The 24,749-nt window shown below is 35.3% G+C and overlaps 1 protein-coding gene across 2 annotated transcripts in view; it reads left to right on the top strand.

Annotated features, from left to right (window-relative positions):
• LOC118193517 (monocyte to macrophage differentiation factor 2) overlaps nucleotides 1–24,749 on the top strand; it is a 102,132-nt gene that overhangs the window by 31,238 nt on the left and 46,145 nt on the right. Inside the window, exon 2 of one of the 2 annotated variants that reach the window (XM_085821884.1) lies at nucleotides 14,368–14,449. The exons of the other annotated variant lie outside the window; for it this stretch is intronic. Within the exon in view, the coding sequence (XP_085678010.1) occupies nucleotides 14,368–14,449 (82 nt within the window). The remainder of the gene's footprint in view (nucleotides 1–14,367; nucleotides 14,450–24,749) is intronic. 2 annotated transcript variants of the gene reach the window in all.

The raw sequence follows: 24,749 nt of genomic DNA, 5'->3' as shown, positions 1-24,749 counted from the left end.
GTTCAGACGCCTGTCAGAGAGGAGAAGAGTTTGGGAAGCTCCGCGAGCGAGCTGAGGTGTGGAGACTTTGTTTGTCGAGTGATGACGAGTACCATCTTCGTTAACGTCTCTGATCGTGTCACCAGCTCGGATATCTACTAAAGTTTTCTAAATGTATTAATGTTGTATCTGTGATATGTTGTGTTATTAAAAAGTGATGCATCACCACTATCAGTGTTGATTCCGTTCCCACTGAAGCATCCACGACGTCATAATACACATGATGCAATTGGCTGACTAAAGTACATGATGAATTGCTGAAAAAAGTACATGAAGAATTGTTGAGAACAGAACACTTGACAAGACATGCAAGTATACATGTTGCTGACAAATGCATGCTGCAGACTCAGAGAGGGGCTGCATATTAAGTAGGCTGACAGAGGTCTTGCCCTAATGCCGTTATTGCCTTTAGAATGCGGCAGATTTTATTTGTCGTGGTCTTATTTTTGATAGTGAAGCGGTAGAATGCCTCTTCATTGTTGGATGGTGTAGGCAGGTGGTACTGCGACGTAAGTGGGCATTGGCAGACATAATGGTCAGGTGTGCCTTCGTTGCCACCCACACATACATTTGTAGTTGAGATTCCGTGCCTACAGAAGTAAGTAGGGAAAGGGCCATGTCCGGAGATGTAGTGTGACAATGGTGCAATTCCTATAGTGCGGTCAGTGGACACTTTTGGGAAGAACATATAAGTTCTCCTGTCTGTGTCACTTTGGTCCCACTCTGATTGCCATATGCGGGCAGCTTCATCCTTGAGTAGACGTTTGAGGTAAGAGGGAGGAGATGGAACGTACAGCTCTTGCGCTGCAATGTTGTTATCTGCCTCCTTCGCAAGCTGGTCTGCTGCCTCGTTACCAAGGATGCATGTGTGGGCTTTAACCCACTTTATAGAGATTTCGCAGGAGCTGTTGAGCTTTAGCATCTGTTGCAAATTCATAATAATTTGCGACGTGTGCATATGGTTCTGGATGGCGTACAGTGTAGATGCGCTATCCGAGAAGATGGTTGCATTACTAATACCGGTGTATTCTATTATATGCTGAACTGCTGCTGTGAGAGCCAGCGCTTCTGCCTGGAAGGCGCTGTTGGAGTCAGCCAGGTGGCCCTTCCATTCATGAGTCGTAATGTGATTCTCAAATTTCACAAAACCGCATCCGACTCCATTTTCGAACTTGGAGCCATCAGTGAAAATATAGGCTTTGTTGTCATTAGCAATGATTGCTGGGGGCTCTATAGAAATAGTCACTCGAACTCCCTTGGCTTTAAGGGCTGGGTGTGTTTGAAGGACATCTCCAGGGTGTTCAAAAGTGATCGGACAGAGAGTCCTGCCATTCAAGGTGGCGTCCCGTCGTAAGTGAATTAGCCTGGTGTAGGCGGCTTCTGCCTGTGCCTTGATATGTAGGGGTAGAAGGCCTGCCAGGATCAATGCAGAACTCGTTGCTGTAGTCCGATATGCTCTACAGATGTTGAGGGCAAAAGGTCTTTGTATGGCAGAAAGTTGCCTGATTTTTCTTGCCCCCATCTCTGATTTTTCTTGCCCCCATCTCATCATCATCCCCATCATCCATTTTCTTGCCATCTCTGAGGGCCAGCTTAATTGCAGGCTACCAGAGGGTGTCAAAGGCACTCTTCAAGTCTATTGAAATAAATGCCGTATGAAGCTTAAGAGATCTATTGTTCTGAACACATTCAAGGACGGTGTTCAGTGCATGCGCTGTAGAGTAGTCTGCGCGAAATCCAAACTGACGGTGACTCAGGTAGTGGTTGCGATGCAAATGGTGGCTAAGGCGGTTGATCAGCAGCTTCTCATAAATTTTTTCTAAGGATGACAATAGGCAGATTGGCCGGTAAGATCTGGGGTTGGCCGGGTCCTTGTTCTTTTTAAGGAACAGGACAACCTGTCCCTTTTTGAAGACTGCGGGGAAGATTTCCGCCTGCAAGAGCTTGTTGAAAAGAAGATTGATCCAGACATGTCGACGCTTTGATACGGAGTATCAGTGAGAACAAAGTGGCTCGAAGGTGTTGGAGATGTGGTTCTGAAGGTCACCTACGACGGCATTGCAGAACACCCCATGGCACAGATAATTAAACGGATGAGTTGACAAGACCAGTGAATGCCTTGAGACGGAATAGTAGTGAAAAGAAACCGATCCTAAAGTGCTGGAACTGCGGTGTTGAAGGCCACCTACGAAGGAACTGCAGAACACCGCAGAGCACGGAAAATATGGCATACGATTTAAACAGATAATTAAATGCCATGGGAAGGAAAAGGATCGACAAGAAACCAAAGTGCTGGAACTGTGGAGCTGAAGGCCACGTACGAAAGAATTGCAGAATATCCCAGGGTATGAACATTGAGACCATTTCTCAGCAACGACGCAGGAAACAAATTAATGACCATATCAAGGAACGGAGGTTACCAGATAATGAAAAACCTTGTTTTAAAGAGTGGCAACAGTAATGGACTGTCCATCAATGGAAATATCGATGGAGTTCCTTGCAATATGATTATTGACACAGGAGCTAATGTTACCATCATTAGGAAAGATGTAGCTGAACAGTTTAAAGATAAACTTATTTGGACGCCATCCTCTGTTACCCTTCAGACTGCGTCTCGTGATAAGATCGACACAGCTGGGAAGTTAAACGTGAAGATCATGTTTGGAAGTGCCGCCTACCATCATACGGCTTATGTGGCGGATATTACAGATCCATGCATACTCGGATTGGACTTTTTAAGGAAATATAATATTTCCGTAGACTTCATAAACAACAAACTGCTTTCAGCATCTGAGGACATGACTATCCATCCTCAGAAGGAATCCTCACCTGGAAATGCCGACGCATTGTCCGAAAGATCCAGCTCGGGAAGCTGCCGAAATCGTGCTAGGGCCGAAAAGAAACGCAAGACTTCCAGCTATTCTCCATCCCAGATGCTCTTCGGTCGAGACATTTGTCTGCCTTGTGACCGCCTGTTTGGTCGCCCTACGGATGTGCCTTCATCGCCTGAGGAATACATTTGAGATGTCCAGGCCCGGTTTGAAGTGATGCACCGTTCTGCAGGAAAGCGAGTCAACTTAGCGACGGAGAAACCAAAGACCAGATACGACACGAGAGCTACTGGACATAGATCCAACAAAGGAGACAAGGTGTGGTTATGGAACCCGATTCCACGAAAAGGAGTCAGGTCTAAATTACAGTCAACTTGAGATCGTCCGTACACAGTACTTAACAGGCTGAATGACGTCGTGGTTCGGATCCGTAAGTCTTCGAATTCTAAACCTAAAGTCGTTCATTGGCTAGCTCAGGCTAGCTCATTACAGGCTAGCTCATTACTATGGCCATAGTACGTAATGTAAATAAATGTAAATAGTGTAAAACCATGGTCATTTTTGTTTCTAAATGTCTATTTAGTTTTTGATTTGTATTTTGCATTTGATTTGTATTTTGTATTTGGTAGCATTTGATTTGTTTTATTTATTGCATTTATTTTTCATGTTGTTTATTATTGTAATGTAATGCTTATTATTGTATTCATTCCTTAGTTGTAAGTTTGGCTTCCTGTCCAGGGATTGTACTGCCCGGGACGTGCAGTCCTTGGAAAGGCGGCAGTGTTACGAATTTGGTATTTAATAAAGCTAATGTTAGTACAATTATAAATTAAATGGTTAGGGAAATTGAAAACTTCAGAAAATCGTATATGAAACCTTTGCTAGTAAATCGCGCCCTAAATCCGCTTCAATGAAACGTGCGGCTGTTAATAAACTGCCTGCTCACTGGATGGCAAACAAGGTAAGCCCTAGATCATTATTGCAATCTTTACAGAATGATTCAACAAATTTTCATCTCAAAAGTCAGACCATGAATTGTAAAAGATTTCGAATTCCATTTTTTTCTGATTCTTCACATTGCACTTGGCTATCATATCTTGGAGCACCAAAAGTATAAATTTTATTTCTGCTCCCTAATATTACGTCTTTGTTACAGCCGCTAGATCAGTGTATAACTGCAGAATTTAAAACATGATATGTAAAATTTCAAGACGTTTTGAACAAACTGAATAATGAAATATTAACAGTCACTGATGTGGGAAAGAAATTTTCAATTACGAATTCTATTGATCAATTTGGACTAGAGTTAACGGAATTAGATTAGGGTTTTCCAATGTAACAAAGTCACGAGGACTATTGCTTAGGAGGAGGATGCCTTCGTAGGAGATTTTCTGAGGAGACTGGCTCATATTCACATTACACAAGGGTAAAACAACGAAAATTTACCATTCATCCAGCCCATTCACCTGAGAATCGCCAGAAAGGCCGAAAATACTTTCTCGCCTCCAAACCAGGAAACACGTGTTTAACCTACCTGAAAGATTAGAAAAGAAAACCGTAGCCGGCCGCAAAGTGACCGTTGTGTGAGAACGGAAATAAAAACCCGCGCCTTTTATTTGTAACAAACTCTTCTGATAACTTAAAAGAGCTTTGCCGTAATCGAACGAAAAGTTTAAATAATACTGTATATTAAAAATTAATTCTCCGATAAGAACATTGCAAATTCTTTATTCACACTAAATAATATAATCCTATGAAGTAGTGTAAAACCAGTAAGTGTAAAATAATATGTAATAATTGTAGGCAACAAAAATAATACATAACATCCCTTATCTCGGGGTGATCCGCACTAATTCTGTCACTTGGACCCCATACATACATTTTACTCTCCAGACGTTTTGAGTTCGTAAAGCTAAGCTGTATCCCTTAATTGCTCGAAACAGCTTCTATCTATTGACAACAAGTTACTCAATTATAAGTCCATGTTGCGGCCCATGTTATGTTATGCCTGTCCAGTCTGATGGAAAAAACTTCTGACAGAAAAAAAGTCTGACAGAAAAATCTTCAAACTGCACAGAACTGTATTCTCAAGCAGATATCCGGAGCACCCTGGTACGTTCGCAATAATATTATTCATGAAGAATTTGGCATTCTCCAAACAAGATCATTTTATTACCGTCTAGCGTTAAATTTCCTGCAAAAATGAAAATACTTAGTCATCTTGATCTTCGGATCTTTAGCTATAACTGGATGAGAAGCATAAAAAGCGGCCCATGGCCATACTTAACCTATAGGTTGTAATGGAATTATTAGTATTGAATGTAATTTTATTTAAAATTTTATCTCCCTTTACTTCCACTTTTTCCCCGTTTTATTATTATTATTGCATGTATTCCTTTAAACTTTACCACTACGAACGCTTGCATTGTAAACTTAGTAATTTTTATTCTCAGATCGATCAGCTCCTTGAACAATCTCCTCCAACAAATTGATTAATATTTATAATATATTTAAAAAAATCAATAATTCAAATCAGTTATCTTATTTCTTAATGTATTATTAAGTATATTGTTTCGAAATTTTTAATCGTTAGATTCGGGGTAGGGCACTGGGCCGAGGCACGCGGGTGTCTTAAGCACCGTTTCACGTTAGCTGCAGATTTTCTCATGATGATGAGACACCAGCAGCTGTTCGCTTCTAAATCCACAGTCTTGATTAAAATATACACCCAACAGAAGTTTGTTGCTTTGCCTACTATTACTGTACACATATATTTTTAACTATTTGTACTATTACTGTACACATATATTTTTAACTATTTGTACTATTACTGTACACATATATTTTTAACTATTTGTACTATTACTGTACACATATATTTTTAACTATTTGTACTATTACTGTACACATATATTTTTAACTATTTGTACTATTACTGTACACATATATTTTTAACTATTTGTACTATTACTGTACACATATATTTTTAAAATACAGTTAACTAAATTCAGTTACTTTTATATCGGTTCCAAGTAGCACACGACGTTGTAAAGACGTTGCAAACTGGTCCGAGAGGTTGCAAACTTGTCTGAAAGGTTGCAAAGTGGTCGTGGTAATTTTTACGACGTTGAGAAGACGCAAAATATTTGCTGTTGCATCTTGGCAATTCGTCGACTTCGCTGAAACGTCATGATATGACCGCTTTCAGACGTGGTCGTTTTAGCATTCTTTTCATAGTTCATCAGCATTACTTTTAGAATGAAAAGAATCTAAATCTGCTCTTTCAAGTAGCTGAAGTTCGCATAAGATTTACTTTGCAATGTTTCATTACTTTATTTCATCTAAATATATTAATCTAAGGTATTACATATATCTAATTATAAATATAATAATAAAGGTAGTTCATCTAATGAAATGCAAATTTAATATAAATACTTTTGATTTATTAAATTTAATTAATAGTACTAAAATACTTTAATAAGTTAGTACTAAAAATACGTGCTAAATAATTGTTTAGGCCCACCAGCGGCCGAGCGGTAAAGTCGCTGAACACTGGTAGTTCGGTCCAAGGTTCGAATCCCGCGAACGGGCTGGCTGCATGGGTGTTTTCGTGGTTTTCCCCATGTGTAACGTGTATACGAGCCAGTTTCCCTTAGAAAGTCCTCCACGAAGGCATCCCTCCCCTTAGGCAGATAGCCCTCGTGTGCTTTGCCATAATTAAATACACACTACATAATTGTTTAAAATTTTGTTAAAATAATTAATACTTAAAATAATTTTTATAAATATTATAGCAAAGTGTTTAAAAATGAAACTAATTTATACAGTAAGTAATGCATTTTACATATTTTAAAAAATCATATTTCCGAAATCAATGCAAATCACATGTTAGCAATTATTTCGCTACTGAAATATGACGTTATTTATTATTTTTGAAGAAAGTACGAATTTATTTGAATTAATATGGTGACATAATATGAAACATTTTACAGCATGCAGTGCAAAAAGTGCAATTTTCGCCAAGATATGATTGGGCGTGAAGATGTATTCACGGATAAAAATGGGGCGATTTTAAGAATTCCGAGAAAGCGCCCAATGTTAAAAGAAGATGCATATCCATGCAATATTTAACGGCTGTCTAATATATATGACGGAAAACTCACCGACAGTCTGGAGAAGTAGAACGGAAAAATTAATGGAAAAAGAGAAAGAAATATTAACATTTTTCATGGAAAACGATAAAATTAATGGATTTGATAAATTACTAATAAATGTTGACATAAAAATTAGAGAAACTGTGGAAAAAAATACGAAATTTATTAACTATAAAAATTCCGATGAACTGTTTGTTATGTTTTTACGTTTTTGCACATCTCCATGCATTCAAAAATGCTTCGTTTAATTCTATACGGTACACTCGGGATTTGGCGACATTGACATTACAAATGTTTTAGCGAGCCCGATAAATATTTTTTTTTGTAAATATAATACTGTGAAACATTGTTCGTAATTCTATTTAGTTTAGATAATTCTTCTAGGCCATTTAAAAGATTCTATTAAATTACCAGAAGAACCGTTGAAAGAATTAATGTACCCATAAAAATCGCTGAAAGTTACACTGCATTGCTTTTCAACCGATGACTTCCATCTACATTATTTACTGGATGCTTATATAAACGATCATTTCGAAGTTTTGCGCGCTTTGGCAAGTTGTTAACTATGCAGTGACTTGAGATTCCAACAGTTCTTTCAAGTAATTTGGTAAAGAAGCTATTTGTAAGGCTTTTGAAAAGACTGACTTCATGTTTGAAATTGAATCAAGCAATGACTAATATAAATAGTATTGCTTATATTAAAAGTAAATGTAATGCACTGTCAATCAAAGAACGCCCTGTGAATCTTTTCATTGTTCTCACCCTATCTACTTACTTCAACTGCCTTCAGCGAGCGAAGTTGCATTACTGTGAGCTTCTGTTTGGAAGCCCCTGAGTTGAAAACAAATCATCGTGAGAATGCGGAATTTGTGCTTATTTTCCTTGTGAATATCTGCTCTACAAGAAGACACCAAAATTTTGGATACATCATTTAGAAATTATTGAATGCAACGTGCTACAATGTTAATCGTGAATATGGTGTTCCTGAAATAGTGTTCTGTTTTGGTGTTTCGTGTGTTTCCGGTGATTGAAAAGTTATATGGCGGTGTTCTCCAATCTTCTGTGGTTCGGTGTGCTTCGGTTATAACGTCCTAAGTGCTATATCGTATATTATTCATATTAATCGATTATTGTGTTCATAAAGAAAGGATGGTACTCTGAATTAATTCATATAAAACCATGAACAAAATACAACGGTAAAGCACTTTTTGGTTTTGCTAAAAATGCAATCAATGCAGAAGCGACAACAATTCAAGCTGCTATGGTATATTCATTATTTTCAAAACACAAAGAAATTATTGGACTGGTACCAGTACTTAATATGACTGCTGAAGATGAATTAGATATATGTAATAAGAAGGAGCAATACATTAAAATTAATAATAATGCACATTGTATAGTATGTTATCTTTTGCATAGTATGCAGAAAGGTTAATGATTTTAAACAGTGTATGAAATGTATGATCGAAAAAATAGTGTTAAGGAAACATTAGCATTTCTATGAAATATTGTAATATATAATTATGTGATATTTGTGTAATATTAAAAACACTAAATATTTTTTATTGTTTGCGAATTGCAGTTCTATTACTTTTCGTTTGGTATCTATTCTTCCAAACATGAGTGTTTGGAACTCATGTTTTTTAAATATTGCCGTTATGTATGTTTATTAGATTATTTCAATAAATGAATGTTGGAAATTAGGCTTTAGTTTTTTATTAAATTTAAGTATATTTTATTTGTTTTTTGCTTAATTTTTATGTGATTGTGATAAAAAAGAAATTCATAATAAATAGAAACAAAAAGTTTATCGTGTGCTATTTAACGAAGAGCTTACTTTACCGTACTTAGCTTACTATCGTATACTATATTATTTAAATTATTTCTGTGCAGTAACAAAAGGAAAGTTATTGATTAAAAAAAGTACGTGAAATAATCGTTGTAATCTACCACTCTTCTAAAATGTAAAAACTAAAAATAAATAAATACATTAGCATATGAGCGAAAGAAATGGTGTTAAGAAACATCAGCATTACTAGTAAATACTACAATTCATAATTATTGCACTTTTAATTGCTCACTATTTAAAAAACACAAATAATATTTTATTAATTGGAAATTTTAGTTCTGTTACCTTCCTTCTACTATTTATACTTTCAAACACTGCTAGTTCGTGTTTTTTCTTAAATAGTGCTGTCATTTATGTTGTTTGTTAGGTTATTATTTCATTTTAAATATGAATATGGGAAGTTATTAGATTTAGGTATATATTTTTGTATGAAATATTTTTGATCACATTTATTAACTACTTTTTACAGTCTTTCATTTGCTATCTTGGAGATATTTTTATATAAATAAAATTTTATTTATATTTTAATTTTTTATTTTTATAAAATTTGTTATTGGTTATATTTTTTTACTAAGAAACGCGAATAAATTTATACTTGAGTTCAGGTAAAATACTAACTATGTTACCTTAATTTACCATGATAGGGGCAATTTTCAATGCGTCTGAGATTTAACAGAAATAAATGTGATAATGCTGTTATAATCAGAAACGCTCCTTTTTTCCCCACAGATATATCTTTACTTTTATTGACGTCTGATTGACTTTTATTTACTTAAAACCTACTATTATATCTATAATAACCACTTTCATAATTACTCTCACTTACATACTAAAGGATTAAAGAAACAAATGATGAAATCTTAAGTAATCGTAACTTAGAATTTAAGTTATTTAAAAAATATAGTTTGAAGTACTGAAAATAATTAAGGGTATTATTAATTATGCATATTTAGACTAAAGAGAAATTTAAAAAGTATAGTTTAAAGAACTGAAAATAAATAAGGCTATTATTAGTTATGCGTATTTAGTCTAAAGAGAAAAAATTGTATTATCTTCTGGTTTTCAAGAAATGATAAAATATTCAAACTTTAGAAAAATAGAGGGAATACAAAATTTAAAAAAAAGAAAAATATATTAATTGTAAGGCTTATTCTTCTGCATAAATCAATATGTAACACAAGGACATAATAACGGGTTTTGCAACTGTTGCAAAAAGGTTGCAAAACAACTGTTTCAAAAATTTTGCGAACATTTATGCGTCGTTAAGACGTTGTGATACGATGCTTTCACAACTAAAATATAACCTGCGAAAGACGCAATAACGACGTCTATGTGACAAAAATATCATCTGCAAAGACGTAATAAAGAGATCTTTGCAACGGTTGCAAAACAGTGGAGTTTCGCAGACATCTAGGCGTCTTAAGGACGACATATTGCAACGCTTTTGCAGCATGACTCGCGACCAGTTTGCAACGTCGTTACGACGTTGCCGTGCTACTTGGAATATTATGCAATTAAGTTAATGGAAGAAAATTTAAATTTTTTAATAGCTCAAGGCTATTAGAATTAGGACAATCTTTATATTATTAATTAAATGTTAGTATTTGCATAAATATACCTGGATGGGCCTGATGAAATATACCTGTATATTGGATGAGCCTGATAATTTTTAGTTGTTCTATATTTGGAAATATGCTTGAAAGAATCACTATAATCCTCATGCTTTAAATCCCTCTTTTGTTACTTAGAATAGGTGGGAAGTCTGTAGATTGAATAACTAATAGTAATCTCATGAAATATCAGACTTGGGAGAAAAGGTATAGATGATTGTCATATGTAATTTTCAGACTCTCAGATTTTCATGTAAAGTTTGCTACACGCAGTTAATTTGAATTTTATTTTTATCTTTTTTTCGATTAGTTTGGAAAGGAACCTATAAGAAATACAAGGGTAGACTTCTAGGACTACTTGTGGCTCGCGGTGTTTGAGTAAAGCTGCTTTATACAATCAGAGAAAAGAAATTTTATCCCTTTTTTTATAATCAGCTTTAAACTAAGTCGAACTTACCGAGAACTAGGTTAATTATCTACAGAATGTTAGGAGTATTTTACTAGGAATTCAATCCGTAACAGAAAAATTTAAAGGCTAAATTCTTCTAACGTTGAATGAAATAAGATATTGAACGGAAATTTCGTTTAGATTCGAGAAACTTTAAATGACTTAGGTTAAGTACAGTCACTTATCTTAGGTGTGGGTAACATTGTTACCACGGTAACTCCAAACATTGAAAGAATTATGTTGCTTAGTTAATTAAACAATGACTATAAATTTTTTATAAGCAGTTTTACTCATATAGCTAAAAGGTTTCGGGGAATAGAGATCTAATTTATATTTGGGGTTATTTATATATTGGTCATATGTTTAGTAAATAACACGAAAAAATGATAGGAAAATTACTGTTAATGTGATGTAGTATATTATTAACATTCATGTGCATACTTTTCTAGCTCATATTACAGGCTGACAAAATGCCTTATTTAATACGTTTAATACGTTCCTTATTTAATACATCAGCGCCGAGGGTTAAATGCACTGAGCACTGGTAGTTCGACCTGGATGTAAATTCCAGTGGACAGGATGGTTGTCTGAGAGGTTTCGTCACTTTCCTCCTGCGTAACGTAAATACGAGCTAGGTTTCTTTAGTTAAGTACTCCACGAAGGAACCCTTCTCTTCAAACAGATATTTCTGGCGTGTTCTGCTGTAATCTAAATAATCCAATTTAGTTTGCAAATTCAATAACCAATTTCTTTAGAACGCGCAAGTAATGTACTAGTTAGAGCTTCGAATCTTAGTTTGATGTTAACTTTAAAAAGAAAAGTAACACATTTTACGCGTTAAGACACCTCCCACGAATTTACAGACCTAAAAGTGTAATGCTGACAATTAATGTTGCAGCTTTGAACTTTATTATGTACCCGAAATTTCCAAGCCTTGTTTTTTGATTTTGAACAGCGCAATGAGTAATGTTAGGTTCTGTGGCCAATAGTTAAGGTCCTGTTTCTATAGGAGCAATCCACGGCACAGATCTTTGCGTTACCATTATAAGAGAAAACTATTCGAATTAATTTGCTTCTGAAGAAGAAAGGATGTGTCATTTTTCTCTCAAAATGCCATGAAATGTTTCATTAAAGAACAGGATGCAAATTAAATTTAAAAAAGAAAGTTTGATATTTGTCATATAAATTAGTTTTACCAGTTGTGGAAATTACCTGAAATTAGTAATTTGAATGTCTTGTGAAAATTACTACTGAAAATGTTTTCATAACACAGAAAGTAATTTTTAAAGTTTGCTAAACTTGTATATACTAGAAATGTGTATGGTGCTTTAATTGTGGGTTTTTCAATTTAATTTCATACTGTTAACTATTTTGTTTTACGCTTTTATGCTATCCTAATAGTCATTCTAGACTTCAGTTTAATTAAGATAAATTTTCCATCCTATAATTTCAAATGTTTTATATAACTTTGTTTTGTATAAACGTGATCTTAGTTTTAAATATTTAATTACGATATACGGTCCTGTTAAAAGTTTCAGTCCAAAGGGACGTTACCCCCGAAAGGCTATTAGTCTAGAAACGGCATTGTGCGTCGAATACTATAAACGGCTCAAATTGTTGCTTATCAAATTGTTGCCACCAAATAATATCGCCCTGTATTATATTTAAAGAAATCAAATAACGAAGAATCTACATGAATATATGTATATTTCTCGCACTGTGAAAAAACAACGATACCTAGACTCATCAAATTTTGAATTACCTTATAATGTTGGTGGCCCCAACTTGTCAGCAACAGTAGTAGTGACTGCTATGAACACAAACTCGTAAGAAGGGTTTAAATCCCTTTTTATTTCACTTTAGAAATCACAGATGCGTCCACTTGACGCTCACAAACTACGCCGACCCGGCGGTTAAACAAAATAGAAAAGTACAACTAAAAATAAATGACAGGATGAATAAATAACGAAATCACTATCTACGAGGCTCTATAATCGTAACTAACTTAACCGCGTTCTAAGATACAGTTGAGATTCAGCAAACTGATTAAGAAGCTGAAAGATTCACCGAACTGCCGAAATAGGCACACAGGCCGAAACGCGCGGTTCTTAAATTTCTACCTAGCAACCTTCACGCTCGCGATTCAAGAAGCACACTTACAATCTCGTTTCCCTTCTATTTAAACTCAATTTACTTCTGCTAAAAATTTGAATACTCTGCGCGTTCTACTACGATTTACATACTCTGGCATTGGCAATTCTAGGGGAAAGTAAAGGCTTGGCAGGAAAGATAGCTTAAACTTAAAATAAATGTTAGTTAAAATAAATATAAACCCTACAACCTAGTCCTTCACCCGAATATGAGCGCTTAAAAGTCTAAATCTTGAATTTTAAATTTGTTTTATTATCTTATATTTTTTAAACTTTACCGAATTTTTGATTAAGAAACTCAACGATTTCAAAGCGAGCAGTGGCAACACATTGTACGGAATAAATATTTTTATATGCAGCGTGCGAGACTGTCTATCGGAAATTTCTAAAGATATGCAGTTTTTAAATATTTTTAGCTGAAAGGGGCATTAGCCCGAATGTTCTCGAAACGTGCATGTATGTGTAAACGAAAAAAAACTCTCCTTTGGGCGTAATATAAAATCTGAAGGCTTTCAGATTATTTTTTAACCTGAATAAATGATAATTGATAATAATAATAATAATAAATGATAATTTATTCATTTAATTTCTCAAACCTGTAGAGGAATTATGTCAACCAATCGGATCTTCTGCCTTTACAGACAAATAGATATTTCATAGGTACAAGCTAAACTTATTTTAAGTATACTAATTTCTGTTTTAGCCCAATACGGTTTATTTAATTTCTATTAAAGTCATTACAAATATCCAATTTTTTCTACGTGATTTTACTTTGATCTAATAAAGCATCAAACACAATGTTTTTAGGTCATTATTTGAACATAATTCTTAAAAATATTTACTACTCAGGATTTCTTTGCCTTTACACTTGCAACATGTTTGTCAATTAACGGTCAGATTTTTCTTTAAGCAGATTTTTACTTTGAAGTCCCACCCCCAAAAAATTACATTATTAAAGCTGCAAAACAAGAGTTTACTCTGCAAAATTGAGATAAATTGCTTCTTTTTTTAATCTTTTTCTTTTTTTAGTCATGAGCATTTAAGAAATTGAAAACTAAAATCGAACAAAAGGAAGGAAGTTGCCTTAAAATTTAAATTAATTAAGATATCGCAGAAAGCAATATCTGCGTTAGAACGAAATTCATGTAATAACAAAAAATTATTATTTAAAGATTCGGATTTAACCTTTTTTATTAATTCGTTTTCATTGTATTTAAATTCAAACAAGCTGGAAATGCTTGTGAGATATTCATTTGGAAAAAAGTTATATGCTTCTATTTTTACAGGTTCATGAACGCTAGAGCATCTGGGAACAAAGCTTATATACCCACCGATTTGGAACACATTGCCAATGTTCTGACACATGCTGTAAGTACTTTGTTACTGCAATAAATTGATATAAATATCACTCTTATTTACAAAACAATTCAATTATTCTTTTTGAGTGATTTTCAGTTGACTGAATCATTGAAGAAACAAGCGCTCCTTTTAATACATAGTGAGCAATGAACATGAAAATTTATGTTTTTAATTATAACCGAAGAAAACCTTTCTCTTCGAGAGTCAATAACATTATCTTTACTAAATTTATGAAAAGAAGACTGATCAGTGCGTTAGTGTATATTTGTATTCATGAATTACTGAGTTCATAGTAGAGCAAATCAAAATGCAGCTCTTTGATTTGCAGTCAATTTTAGATAGTTTACAAAAAATATTTAGTCTTGGGAACGGCTTTTGAAATTGAAGAAAGAGAAATGCAATGAACTTGTTATAATTAATTGGGAAAAATTGTTATAAGGTATTACTCAACATCAAAAGCTAATAGAAATATGTAGCTAAATGTTTATGCTTGAAGCAAACATAAACCATTTAAGTATGAAAATATGAAGTATTCATTCATATCTTAGTCGGGTACAAAATGATATTGTGATTCTAAGGATGTAGTAAACAATCAAACATAGTTTTCCTAGGAAAACGTTTGAATACTCCTACATGTCTATTTTATTTTTTAATAATTATTTACTTGGAGATTAAAGTTCCTTTATACATATTTTATGTGAAAAAAATTTTGTTAACCTTATATAGCAAATTATTATACTTTGATAATCTTCTTTGTGATACAGTCAGGATATTAATTTAGAAATTTGGTCTCTCTTCAATGCTGGTAAATGCAATGGCCTTATTCAAAGATTTTTCATCTATACCCAGCTGCCATCCAAATACCAGATGTAATTTAAAGTGAAATTATATAAGAAATTATCGCATTTCTTTGTGTGTGTTGTCGAGGTTAAGTTGGCAGCTTATAATGTTTTTACTTATTATATCATAATATCCTAAAATATTATCTTACAACATCATATTATTTTCATTTGAGCTGATGTCCTAAGACTCGGCAGTTGTCAAATTAATATAGAAATATATTTGCTTTGAAGAGAGTTATCGATCGAGGGAACTCGATACAATCAGCACTGCATTCATAGGAATAAAGATTAGGTAAGTTGTTAGCTTGCTACTACTTCATTATGGTGATATCGTTATGCAAAAACTTTGCATCATTTCCTCATTTTGCACAAATTACAAGGATCAGAAGAATAGAATCATGTTTTTCTTCTTTCTGAAACCATTTCTTCCATAATCGACTTTTGTTGCTATTTCTGAAGTTGTAAGTTTTTTTTCCAGCTGAATTTATTGTTATTTGTCCTCTACTAACTTTTCCACATATTCGTTGCTAACATGCTAGCTTATTGACTTGCCTTGAGCAAATATTATAGATGACTTAATATCTTTGCTTGCAACACAATGTGGCTATAATTTCTTCCTAATCGAATTCATGTTTCTGTAAGTCAGTTACTGTCAGGTTTTGTTAATGAGAGTTAAGCAATGGGAAATAATAAAATTTTGTGTCCAGAAGTCCTTGCGGACATAGGTTATCAGGGTCAATGTTCCTTCTAACCTTCTTCGGGAACATGCAAGGACCTGACTCGGAACAGAGAGCTTACTAAAGCTATGTTCAAAACTGTGGGAAGTAAACAGGATGCACAAGAAGGGTATACAAAACCCTTTATTTTTCTCTATTTACAATGACTTCCGTACTTCGGAATACACCGACCCGCTACTTGGGGTCAAAACGTAAAAGTATAAAAATAAAACTAAACTCTAATTTAACTTTAGAATAATAAACGTGGAAGATTGGCCTTATATTAACAGGAAGCGTATGTAGTACAGAGAACTGTGAACACTACAATACGTTTAAAATTTATCAAGAGGATTAAAACCTCTGGCCTGGAAGGCAACAAGCAACTGCGTAACTTCTAAGGTAAGCGGCCTGCTTCGACTCACTGCTTCCTCTCTCTCGCTTGGCAAAAAGCCACAACTTAAATACTTGGCGTTCGCCAGACAAACTTTGCATAAAAACCTTAACGCTTATAATTCTGGCCGGAAGTAGAAAATAAGAAGTGAAAGTAAAGATTTAAAATAAAATAAACGTTAGTAAAACTTAAGATCCTTACATCCTTACATACTTCCCGCCAGAGTTAATTAGTTTGAATCTGAGGTCTAAAACGACCTTGTTGAAAACTTTTAGCTCTAGAATCTAACGCGAGGCCAATCTTTTACAAACATACTTCGCTAGAAACTAGAAATTTAAAAGAAAGAAATTTATTTTTACAATAGCAGCTCCCAGGATACACAATTTTTTTCATCTGTACTGCATCCAAACAGGAGCTCTTATTCAAATCTGGTTCCTTCCAGAGATCTGGAAGGAAAACTAGTTTAATGAAATGTTACACAATGAAATGGCAAGTAACATGTATAATTATATTTCACTTAACATTCTTATTTCATTCATGACTATTTTAATTATCTCTCCCCGTGCTCTCTGACATGTGTTGTAAAAGAACACCAAACACGAATATGTTTATGTCTATGTGTTCAACACTTCCTCCTACAATCAAAACACTAACGTGTTAAAATTCAACATGCCAAGACCTCGTGACACACCCTAATTTCAACTCTACACCCTGAGGTACTATTCTGAAGGTGTCTAACTCTGAAGTGTAAAGTCAGAGAGCCTAACTACATCATTCAACCTTTAACACATATTCAACATGATTTAGTCTTTTTACAATCACACGAATAAAAAATTTTAACATTACTTTCACTTTTACCATATCACGGTATTTCTTAACATTTAAAATAACAGTTCACATTGCATATAAGAACATATCAACATGCTGTTAATTTTACACATTTGAAAACATACATTAGTAGTACATTGTTAACTTCTATTCTTTTCAAAGCAAGTGCCAATTCTTTCTACATTGAAATACTACATTTCAAAAAGTCTTTCAGACTAAAACTTCTTTCTTGCTAGAATGTTTTAAATAAAATTTATACATAACTTTTTACAATATTTAAGTCTTTATACAACGCTATTATACATCAACTTTAGTTTTACGCGCGAGTAATTGAAAAACATAATACCAAAATCGGTAACAACTCATTTCTCGCCCTTTTGGCGATAAAGGTAGACCTCGCATGATAAAACGCATGGTAAAACTTCTTGAAATCTGCCACTTGCAGTAAGAATGAAAGATTAACTTAAGTTTGCAAAGTAACATAAAATTTTACTTATCTTTGTGATATTCGGACATCCTTTTCTGGGCCCAGTCCTTAAAGGTATTGCAGACAGTTGTTTGATTTATCCTCCTTCTTGTACGGGCTCGCCCTTCAGTGCCTTCCTCTGGAAGCTTCCTTTTTTCACCAGTTCGGTCACCCTTGAATACCTTCTTTTTCTCCTCTGCTTGTGGTCTTGGCCGTTTGAAGGCAGCTGGTCTTGGCGGAACCGGGAAACTTCTGTCGTGTTCCTGCTTGGACCTCGTTGCTGGCCGTTCAAATTTTCCTTGTAACTTTTCCTCCGCCGCTGATGGCCCTTCCGCAGTTCGGCTACATTTACTGCGGAGAGTCCTGTCGGATGAGTCGATCTTCCGTTTTAGAGCCGGGTTATAGTTGCCGTCATTTCTCCTGGTTCTCTTCACATCCGTCGTCCTTCTCCTTCCTTCATTCTGGGGGTGTTCGTGAACTCTCTTTTCTGGACGGTGGAACGGCTTCTTTTTCTTGCTACCTTCAATTTTTCCGCGGGGAAATTTTCTTTTCACTTGCTCCCGCCTCTTAATGGCTTGCCCTTGTACTTGTCGTTTTTCCACCTCTGTAGCTTGTGCCTGCGGTGTCTGCCGTGCCGGATCCTGCAAAAGATCTGAAAATATTTGCATTTTATTACGATCAAAGTAGGGTTTGATTTGATCAATGTTTGCGGAGCAGGTTTCACCATTTCTGGCTTTTAACACTACTACAGCGTGAGTTATTTTTTCTATAACATATGGTCCTTCAAATCATGGAAAAAATTTGGCAGTTTTATCTTCTGGTGCTGAAGAAAGTGCATGCTTAATTTTTAAAACTTCATCCCCTACTTTATAAGTTACTCCCCGTCGTTTCAAATCATAATAGAGCTTCTGTTTTCTTTGTGCTACTTCCGTATTCTTCTTTGCTTCCTTAATTAGTTTTTCGATATCACCCATTTTAAATTCTGGGGCTCTTTGTTGCACATAAAATAATTTATCTAACGGCGTTATAATCTTTCTGCCTAAAAATAACTCAGCAGGAGTTTTGCCCGTTGTATCATGTTTTGCGGTCCTAAGGGCGAAAGCAAATTCGTTGACATAGTTATCCCAGCTTTTATGAAAATTTTTAACATAACTACGGATAATTTTCACTATATTTCTATTGACCCGTTCCGCTATATTTGATTGCGGCCGATACGGGACCATTTTTAAATGACGTATGCCCAGTTTTTGGCACATGTCTTCAAATATATTACTTACAAATTGAGGACCATTATCCGATATAACTTTTAGGGGCGCCCCGTATTTTAAAATATATTTATTTAAAATAGAATCAGTAACTAATTTCGCGGAGGTTCGTTTTAAGGGAACAATTTCGGTCCATTTACTAAAATGATCAACCATAACAAGGAGATAGCGACTTTTATTTAACTGACTTTTTGGGAAAGGGCCCAATAAATCGATGCCAATTATTTCATTTGGAAATTCGGATTTAATACTATTTAGAAACCCGGCCGGGCGGAAATTAATATAATTAACTGCTTGACATGTTGGGCAGGACTGGACATACGCCCTTGTTAACTTTTGCAGTTCAGGAAAGTAGACTGCCTCGCGTACGCGTTGGATAGTTTTTCGAATACCAGCATGAGAAGCTAAAGGGCTGTCATGGAGCTCCTGCAGGATATTTAATCTAAGACTAGCTGGGATAACAGGTCGAAATTCGTTGTTGGAATTCGTAGTTTTTGTATAGAATAATAGACCATCTATTAGTTCGTAATGGGCCGCCCTATTTCTTATCGCCACAATATCTTGGTGGCTAAAATTTTCAGGATCCTTCAAATACTCATAAATGCTTCCAAACTCAGGATCCTTACCCAGTTCGGTTATTACCGTTTCTCGGGAATTTATTGTACATGCTGTGAGCATTGCCACCTTTACGGTATTACCGTCTTCATCTATTTTAATTCTTGATAGGGCATCTGCTACGATATTTTCCTTTCCGGGGGTATGCTTGATTACCAGATTATATTCTTGCAGCTTGAGTGCCCATCTTATTAACCTTGGGGATAAATTTTTCCCTGAGTACAATCTAGTTACCGCCGCATGATCAGAGTACACTGTTATCGGCGCCTTTCCAAAATAGACTCGGAACTTTTGCACTGCTAACAGAACTGCAAGTGCCTCTCTCTCGGTCGCGGAATAGTTTCTTTGTGTTTGATTTAAAGTTCGGCTAAAAAATGCCACGGGCTGCTGATTTTGGGAAAGTACCGCTCCCACCGCATAATCCGAAGCATCCGCTGAAATTTCTAAATTCTCATCCATTTCAGGAAATTTCAACACAGGGGCTTGCGTTAATGCTTGTTTTAATTTTTCGAAAGCACTATTGGCTTCGGCCGTCCACGAGAATCTTGCCTTTTTCCTTTTTAATTTTAACAATGGCTCAGCGATAGCCGCAAAATCTTTTATAAAGCACCTATAATATGAACAAAGTCCTAGAAAAGAAGAGAGCTTCTTTGCCGTGTTTGGAGTCGGATACTTTTGTACAGCGATTATTTTTGATTCGTCTGTCTCGATTCCTTTTTGAGATATTTTGTAACCTAAATATTTTAATTCAGGGGCTGCAAATTTGCACTTTTCAACATTAACTTTTAGACCGGCCTCATTTAATAAAGAAAACACCTGTGTTAAATCCTGTACATGTTGGTCGAGATTATCACTAGTAATAATGATATCGTCTAAATAGATAAATGTGGACTTTCCAAGAACAGGTCTTAACACAATGTCCATACATCGCTGAAATGTTGCCGGGGCCCCTGAAAGGCCAAACGGCATACGCAAAAATGCATAAGTGCCAGACTTGGTTATAAAAGCAGTCTTAGGCACGTCCTCAGGCCTAACCCCTATTTGAAAATAACCAGTCGTTAAGTCTAAAGTCGTCATAAATTTGGTTGATTTTATGTTCCTTAGAATTTCTTCTATAATCGGTAACGGATATACCGGATATTTAGTTATGGAGTTTAATTTACGGTAATCAATCGCGAATCTCCACCTTTTCGGATGTGTCAAAGGATAGTCATTATTTTTCTTACATAAAACCACCGGGCTAGCATAACTACTTGAGATGGGCGTTATGATCTTTTTACGTAGCATATCGGTGATATGCCATTCTATAATTTTTTCCTTATTCTTATCATATCGGTATGGTTTTTGGCGAACTGGCATTGCATCTCCGGTGTCAATACTATGGTTAGTAACCTGAGTAAATCCTGGAATATCACTAAATAACGAAGCAAATTCACTTACCACTTGTCGGATTCTTCCTTGCTCGTCATTAGGGAGGTGGTCAAGTTTTAACATCGGCGGTTCAGTCTTTTCTGCACGGACTGGTTTCATTGTCAGCTTAAGGGACGCTTCATTAAAATCCAGTGTTGCTTGTGCGTCTGAAAGAAAGTCTATTCCTAAGATTATATGTGCTTGCAGATTCTTTACTATAAAAAACATCACCTTTACTTGTTCGTCCTTGATACGGATATACAGAGGTACTTTACCTATGCACTTACATTTTTCTCCTTGCGCAGGTAACACTGTCGTATTATCCGAATTATATATGCGATATTTACGAAAATACTTCCTAAAAAAATCTTCTGCCACACAGGAACACTGCGCGCCTGTATCCAGGAGTGCGGTGGCTGGGATATTATTCACCAACACTTCAATCTTCGGAAGAGTCAAATTTTTCACTATTACTGTATTTAACTTGTATGAAGAGGGGATTTTCGTGACCTTCGGATTTCCGCACCCTCTCGTCAGCAGAAATCCGTTTTAGTTTAAATTATTTTTCATTTCCGTGCTTTCCTTCTTTTTCCCCTGGCCTTGAGACTTTTTTCCTGGATTGCTATTGAACTGTCGACGTTCGCCGGCTGTTTTTGAATGCTCGGGTTTCCTTGCCCACTGATTCGCTTTGCCTCCGTAGCCGTGTGCTTGAGTTTGCTGTAGTCTTGGCGCACCAAATTGGTTTCGCTGTTGATATTGGCGTCTTCTTTCAACGTCCGCCGTTCTTCTACTTTCAAACTGGATTGCTAGCTCAAATAACTTTTCCAGTGTAGTCGGATTTCTTAATTCAATAAAGTCTTGCACTTGGGGCAGTAACCTCGGCAAAATCACTTGAATTATTTCAGGATCCGGACGGTTTCCATACAAGAGTTTGAAGACGCGAATTTTTCTTAAAATAAAGCTTGAGAGGTTTTCGATTCTTTGTTGATATACTGAAAAGTTCCGTTTCTAATTTCGCACGATCCCTTACAACAGGGAAGGCTTTTAGTAGGGCAGTCTTGAAATTTTCGTAAGTATAGGAGGGACTTCCTGCTTGACCCAAGAGACTTCTGCCTATACATTTGAACCAGTTCAGCGCTTGGCCCCTCAAAACGCTGGTAGCTAAGGTAACTTTTTGAAACTCGTGCACGGGGTAGAGCATGAAGTGGCCATCCAATTTTTCCAAAAAACTGGTTACCGGTGAGTTTCCATTAAATGTTGCTTCTGGTTTCATCGAAGCGCGCATGGTCTGGACGATGTAACCAAATCCTTCCAGGGCGGCAGCTGGCATTTCTGGATTCTGAGCCGTTTCTGCAGGCAGCACAGGTTCTTCTTGAAACTCGGCCACGGTTATTCTTCTTCGTTGGGCGCCACTATCAGGGTCAATGTTCCTTCTAACCTTCTTCGGGAACATGCAAGGACCTGACTCGGAACAGAGAGCTTACTAAAGCTATGTTCAAAACTGTGGGAAGTAAACAGGATACACAAGAAGGGTATACAAAACCCTTTTTTTTTCTCTATTTACAATGACTTCCGTACTTCGGAATACACCGACCCGCTACTTGGGGTCAAAACGTAAAAGTATAAAAATAAAACTAAACTCTAATTTAACTTTAGAATAATAAACGTGGAAGATTGGTCTTATATTAACAGGAAGCGTATGTAGTACAGAGAACTGTGAACACTACAATACGTTTAAAATTTATCAAGAGGATTAAAACCTCTGGCCTGGAAGGCAACAAGCAACTGCGTAACTTCTAAGGTAAGCGGCCTGCTTCGACTCACTGCTTCCTCTCTCTCGCTTGGCAAAAACCACAACTTAAATACTTGGCGTTCGCCAGACAAACTTTGCATAAAAACCTTAACGCTTATAATTCTGGCCGGAAGTAGAAAATAAGAAGTGATAGTAAAGATTTAAAATAAAATAAACGTTCGTAAAACTTAAGATCCTTACAAGGTTACCTTAAAACACTTTCGAAATCACTTGTTACCAACTTGAGTGTTGGTAACATGAGACACCGTTTGTCAACCGCGGCAATTTTTATTAAGTTTTTAGGAAACTGTTCATAAAATAAGGCATTCGTGATCCAAGGTTCTATTGCACGTGCGTTATTGTTATTTTTAAATTTGCTTTTTTCTTAGCTACAAATATAATTTCCTGCATCGCTTTCTTAAACCATAATTTGGGTTCGAACTGGATGGATTAGCGAAATTGCTTATTGTGTTTAATTTGATTTTTTAGTTACTTTGCTATCAGTGCTGCAGCCAAATATTATACCTGCATAGGTTTTCAAACTGCTGTGGAATTCATTGAGCTTAAACGAAATGAAAAAGATCCTTAGTATGCCTCTTTTATCGATAAGGTTTTCTTTTAAATGACATAAGATTTCGAATCTAAAATAAAGCTCACTGTGCAAAAAAGTACAAAAACTCTAAGAAGATGTTGTTGGTCATAAGCACTAGAATGCAAAATGCGAATGGTTAAGAATATTATCACCATATTTAAATATAAAAAGCAAACTGATACATCCGATGATGTAGTTTTGATGAAAAATAAATTGAGTGTAAGGTTGCTAATAGTAAACTGCTTATAGAAATCTACCGCAAAAGCAATTAAGCATTTAAATGTATTCTTCATATGGTAATAAATTTTTCATTACAAACCGCTACTTTCTTGAATATAAATGAACAAAAAAGAAATGAAATCCTTATAGTTTTTCTCAATGTACCTAATTTCGATTTATGTCAGAAATCAATATTCAGTAAAATTGTTGAACTATAACGGCACTTAAAATTCAGGAAATGAATTTTAATTATGTTACTGCATAAAATATTGGTGATAAACAAATTGCTAAATTTAATGGAAAATCAGGTTCAAGGATTAGGAAATGATATGACTTACTCCAGCAAATAATACAGTTTCTATGCAATTTTTTTAAAAGTTAATAACATTTTAAGTAATCAGCAAACCGTGCACGGGCTGTAATGAGAGAAAGATCAAACAATATTCAGAAGATGCAGTCTGAAAGCACTCATTACTTCACGTAGTTTATAAATTAAACGAAAATTCAGAGCAAGGACGTTCGATCAAACGAGCTGAACCTTGAACTAACGTAGTAGATTTCGCTTGAAAAGACTATTAAGGATTACTTAAAGAAATATTTAGAGCTGGCTGCTGATGAAATTACTATTTAATAGCAGCTTGCTATGTAATAGGAGACGCTATGGAGCTGTCTGCACGGATATCTGTCAATAAAAAGTTGTCTGTATCGATGTCTACATAGTTTTGCTTACAAAACAGCATCTTGTGGTAGACTAAATTATCGAAAGTAAGAGTATGTATGTAAGGGGAAGTAAGTTTCTAAACATGAGCAAATTAAAAAATGTGTTGTTGTTCCATATGGCTTTATTGGAAAGATCAAACCAAACACTTAAAATAGCTGAAGTATCATACAAGAACAATGATAAATAATAAAAACGAACAAACATTTATAAAGTGTAAACCAGAATAAATGAACATGGGAACAAAAGTAAAAAGTTAAAAATGTAAACAATAAAGGAAAGGAACGTTGGAGATGTAGTCTTTACAAGGAGTTCATAAAAGCTCTGGCATTCCAATATGGTTTACTTACCTCATCACGTTTCTGAGACCCTTTCTCTAGTTCTGGGCATATAAGAAGACGCTCTGCATTCATGATGCCCGAATTGGAAATTTGGCATATACTAGATGAAATGAT

The sequence above is a fragment of the Stegodyphus dumicola genome, chromosome 8 (assembly GCF_044657685.1).
Source record: "Stegodyphus dumicola isolate Sdum_Otavi_A_Nest chromosome 8, ASM4465768v1".
Classification (NCBI taxonomy): domain Eukaryota; kingdom Metazoa; phylum Arthropoda; class Arachnida; order Araneae; family Eresidae; genus Stegodyphus; species Stegodyphus dumicola.
The sequence above is the reverse complement of the archived record's forward strand: the minus strand, read 5'-3'. Positions and strand labels throughout refer to the sequence as shown.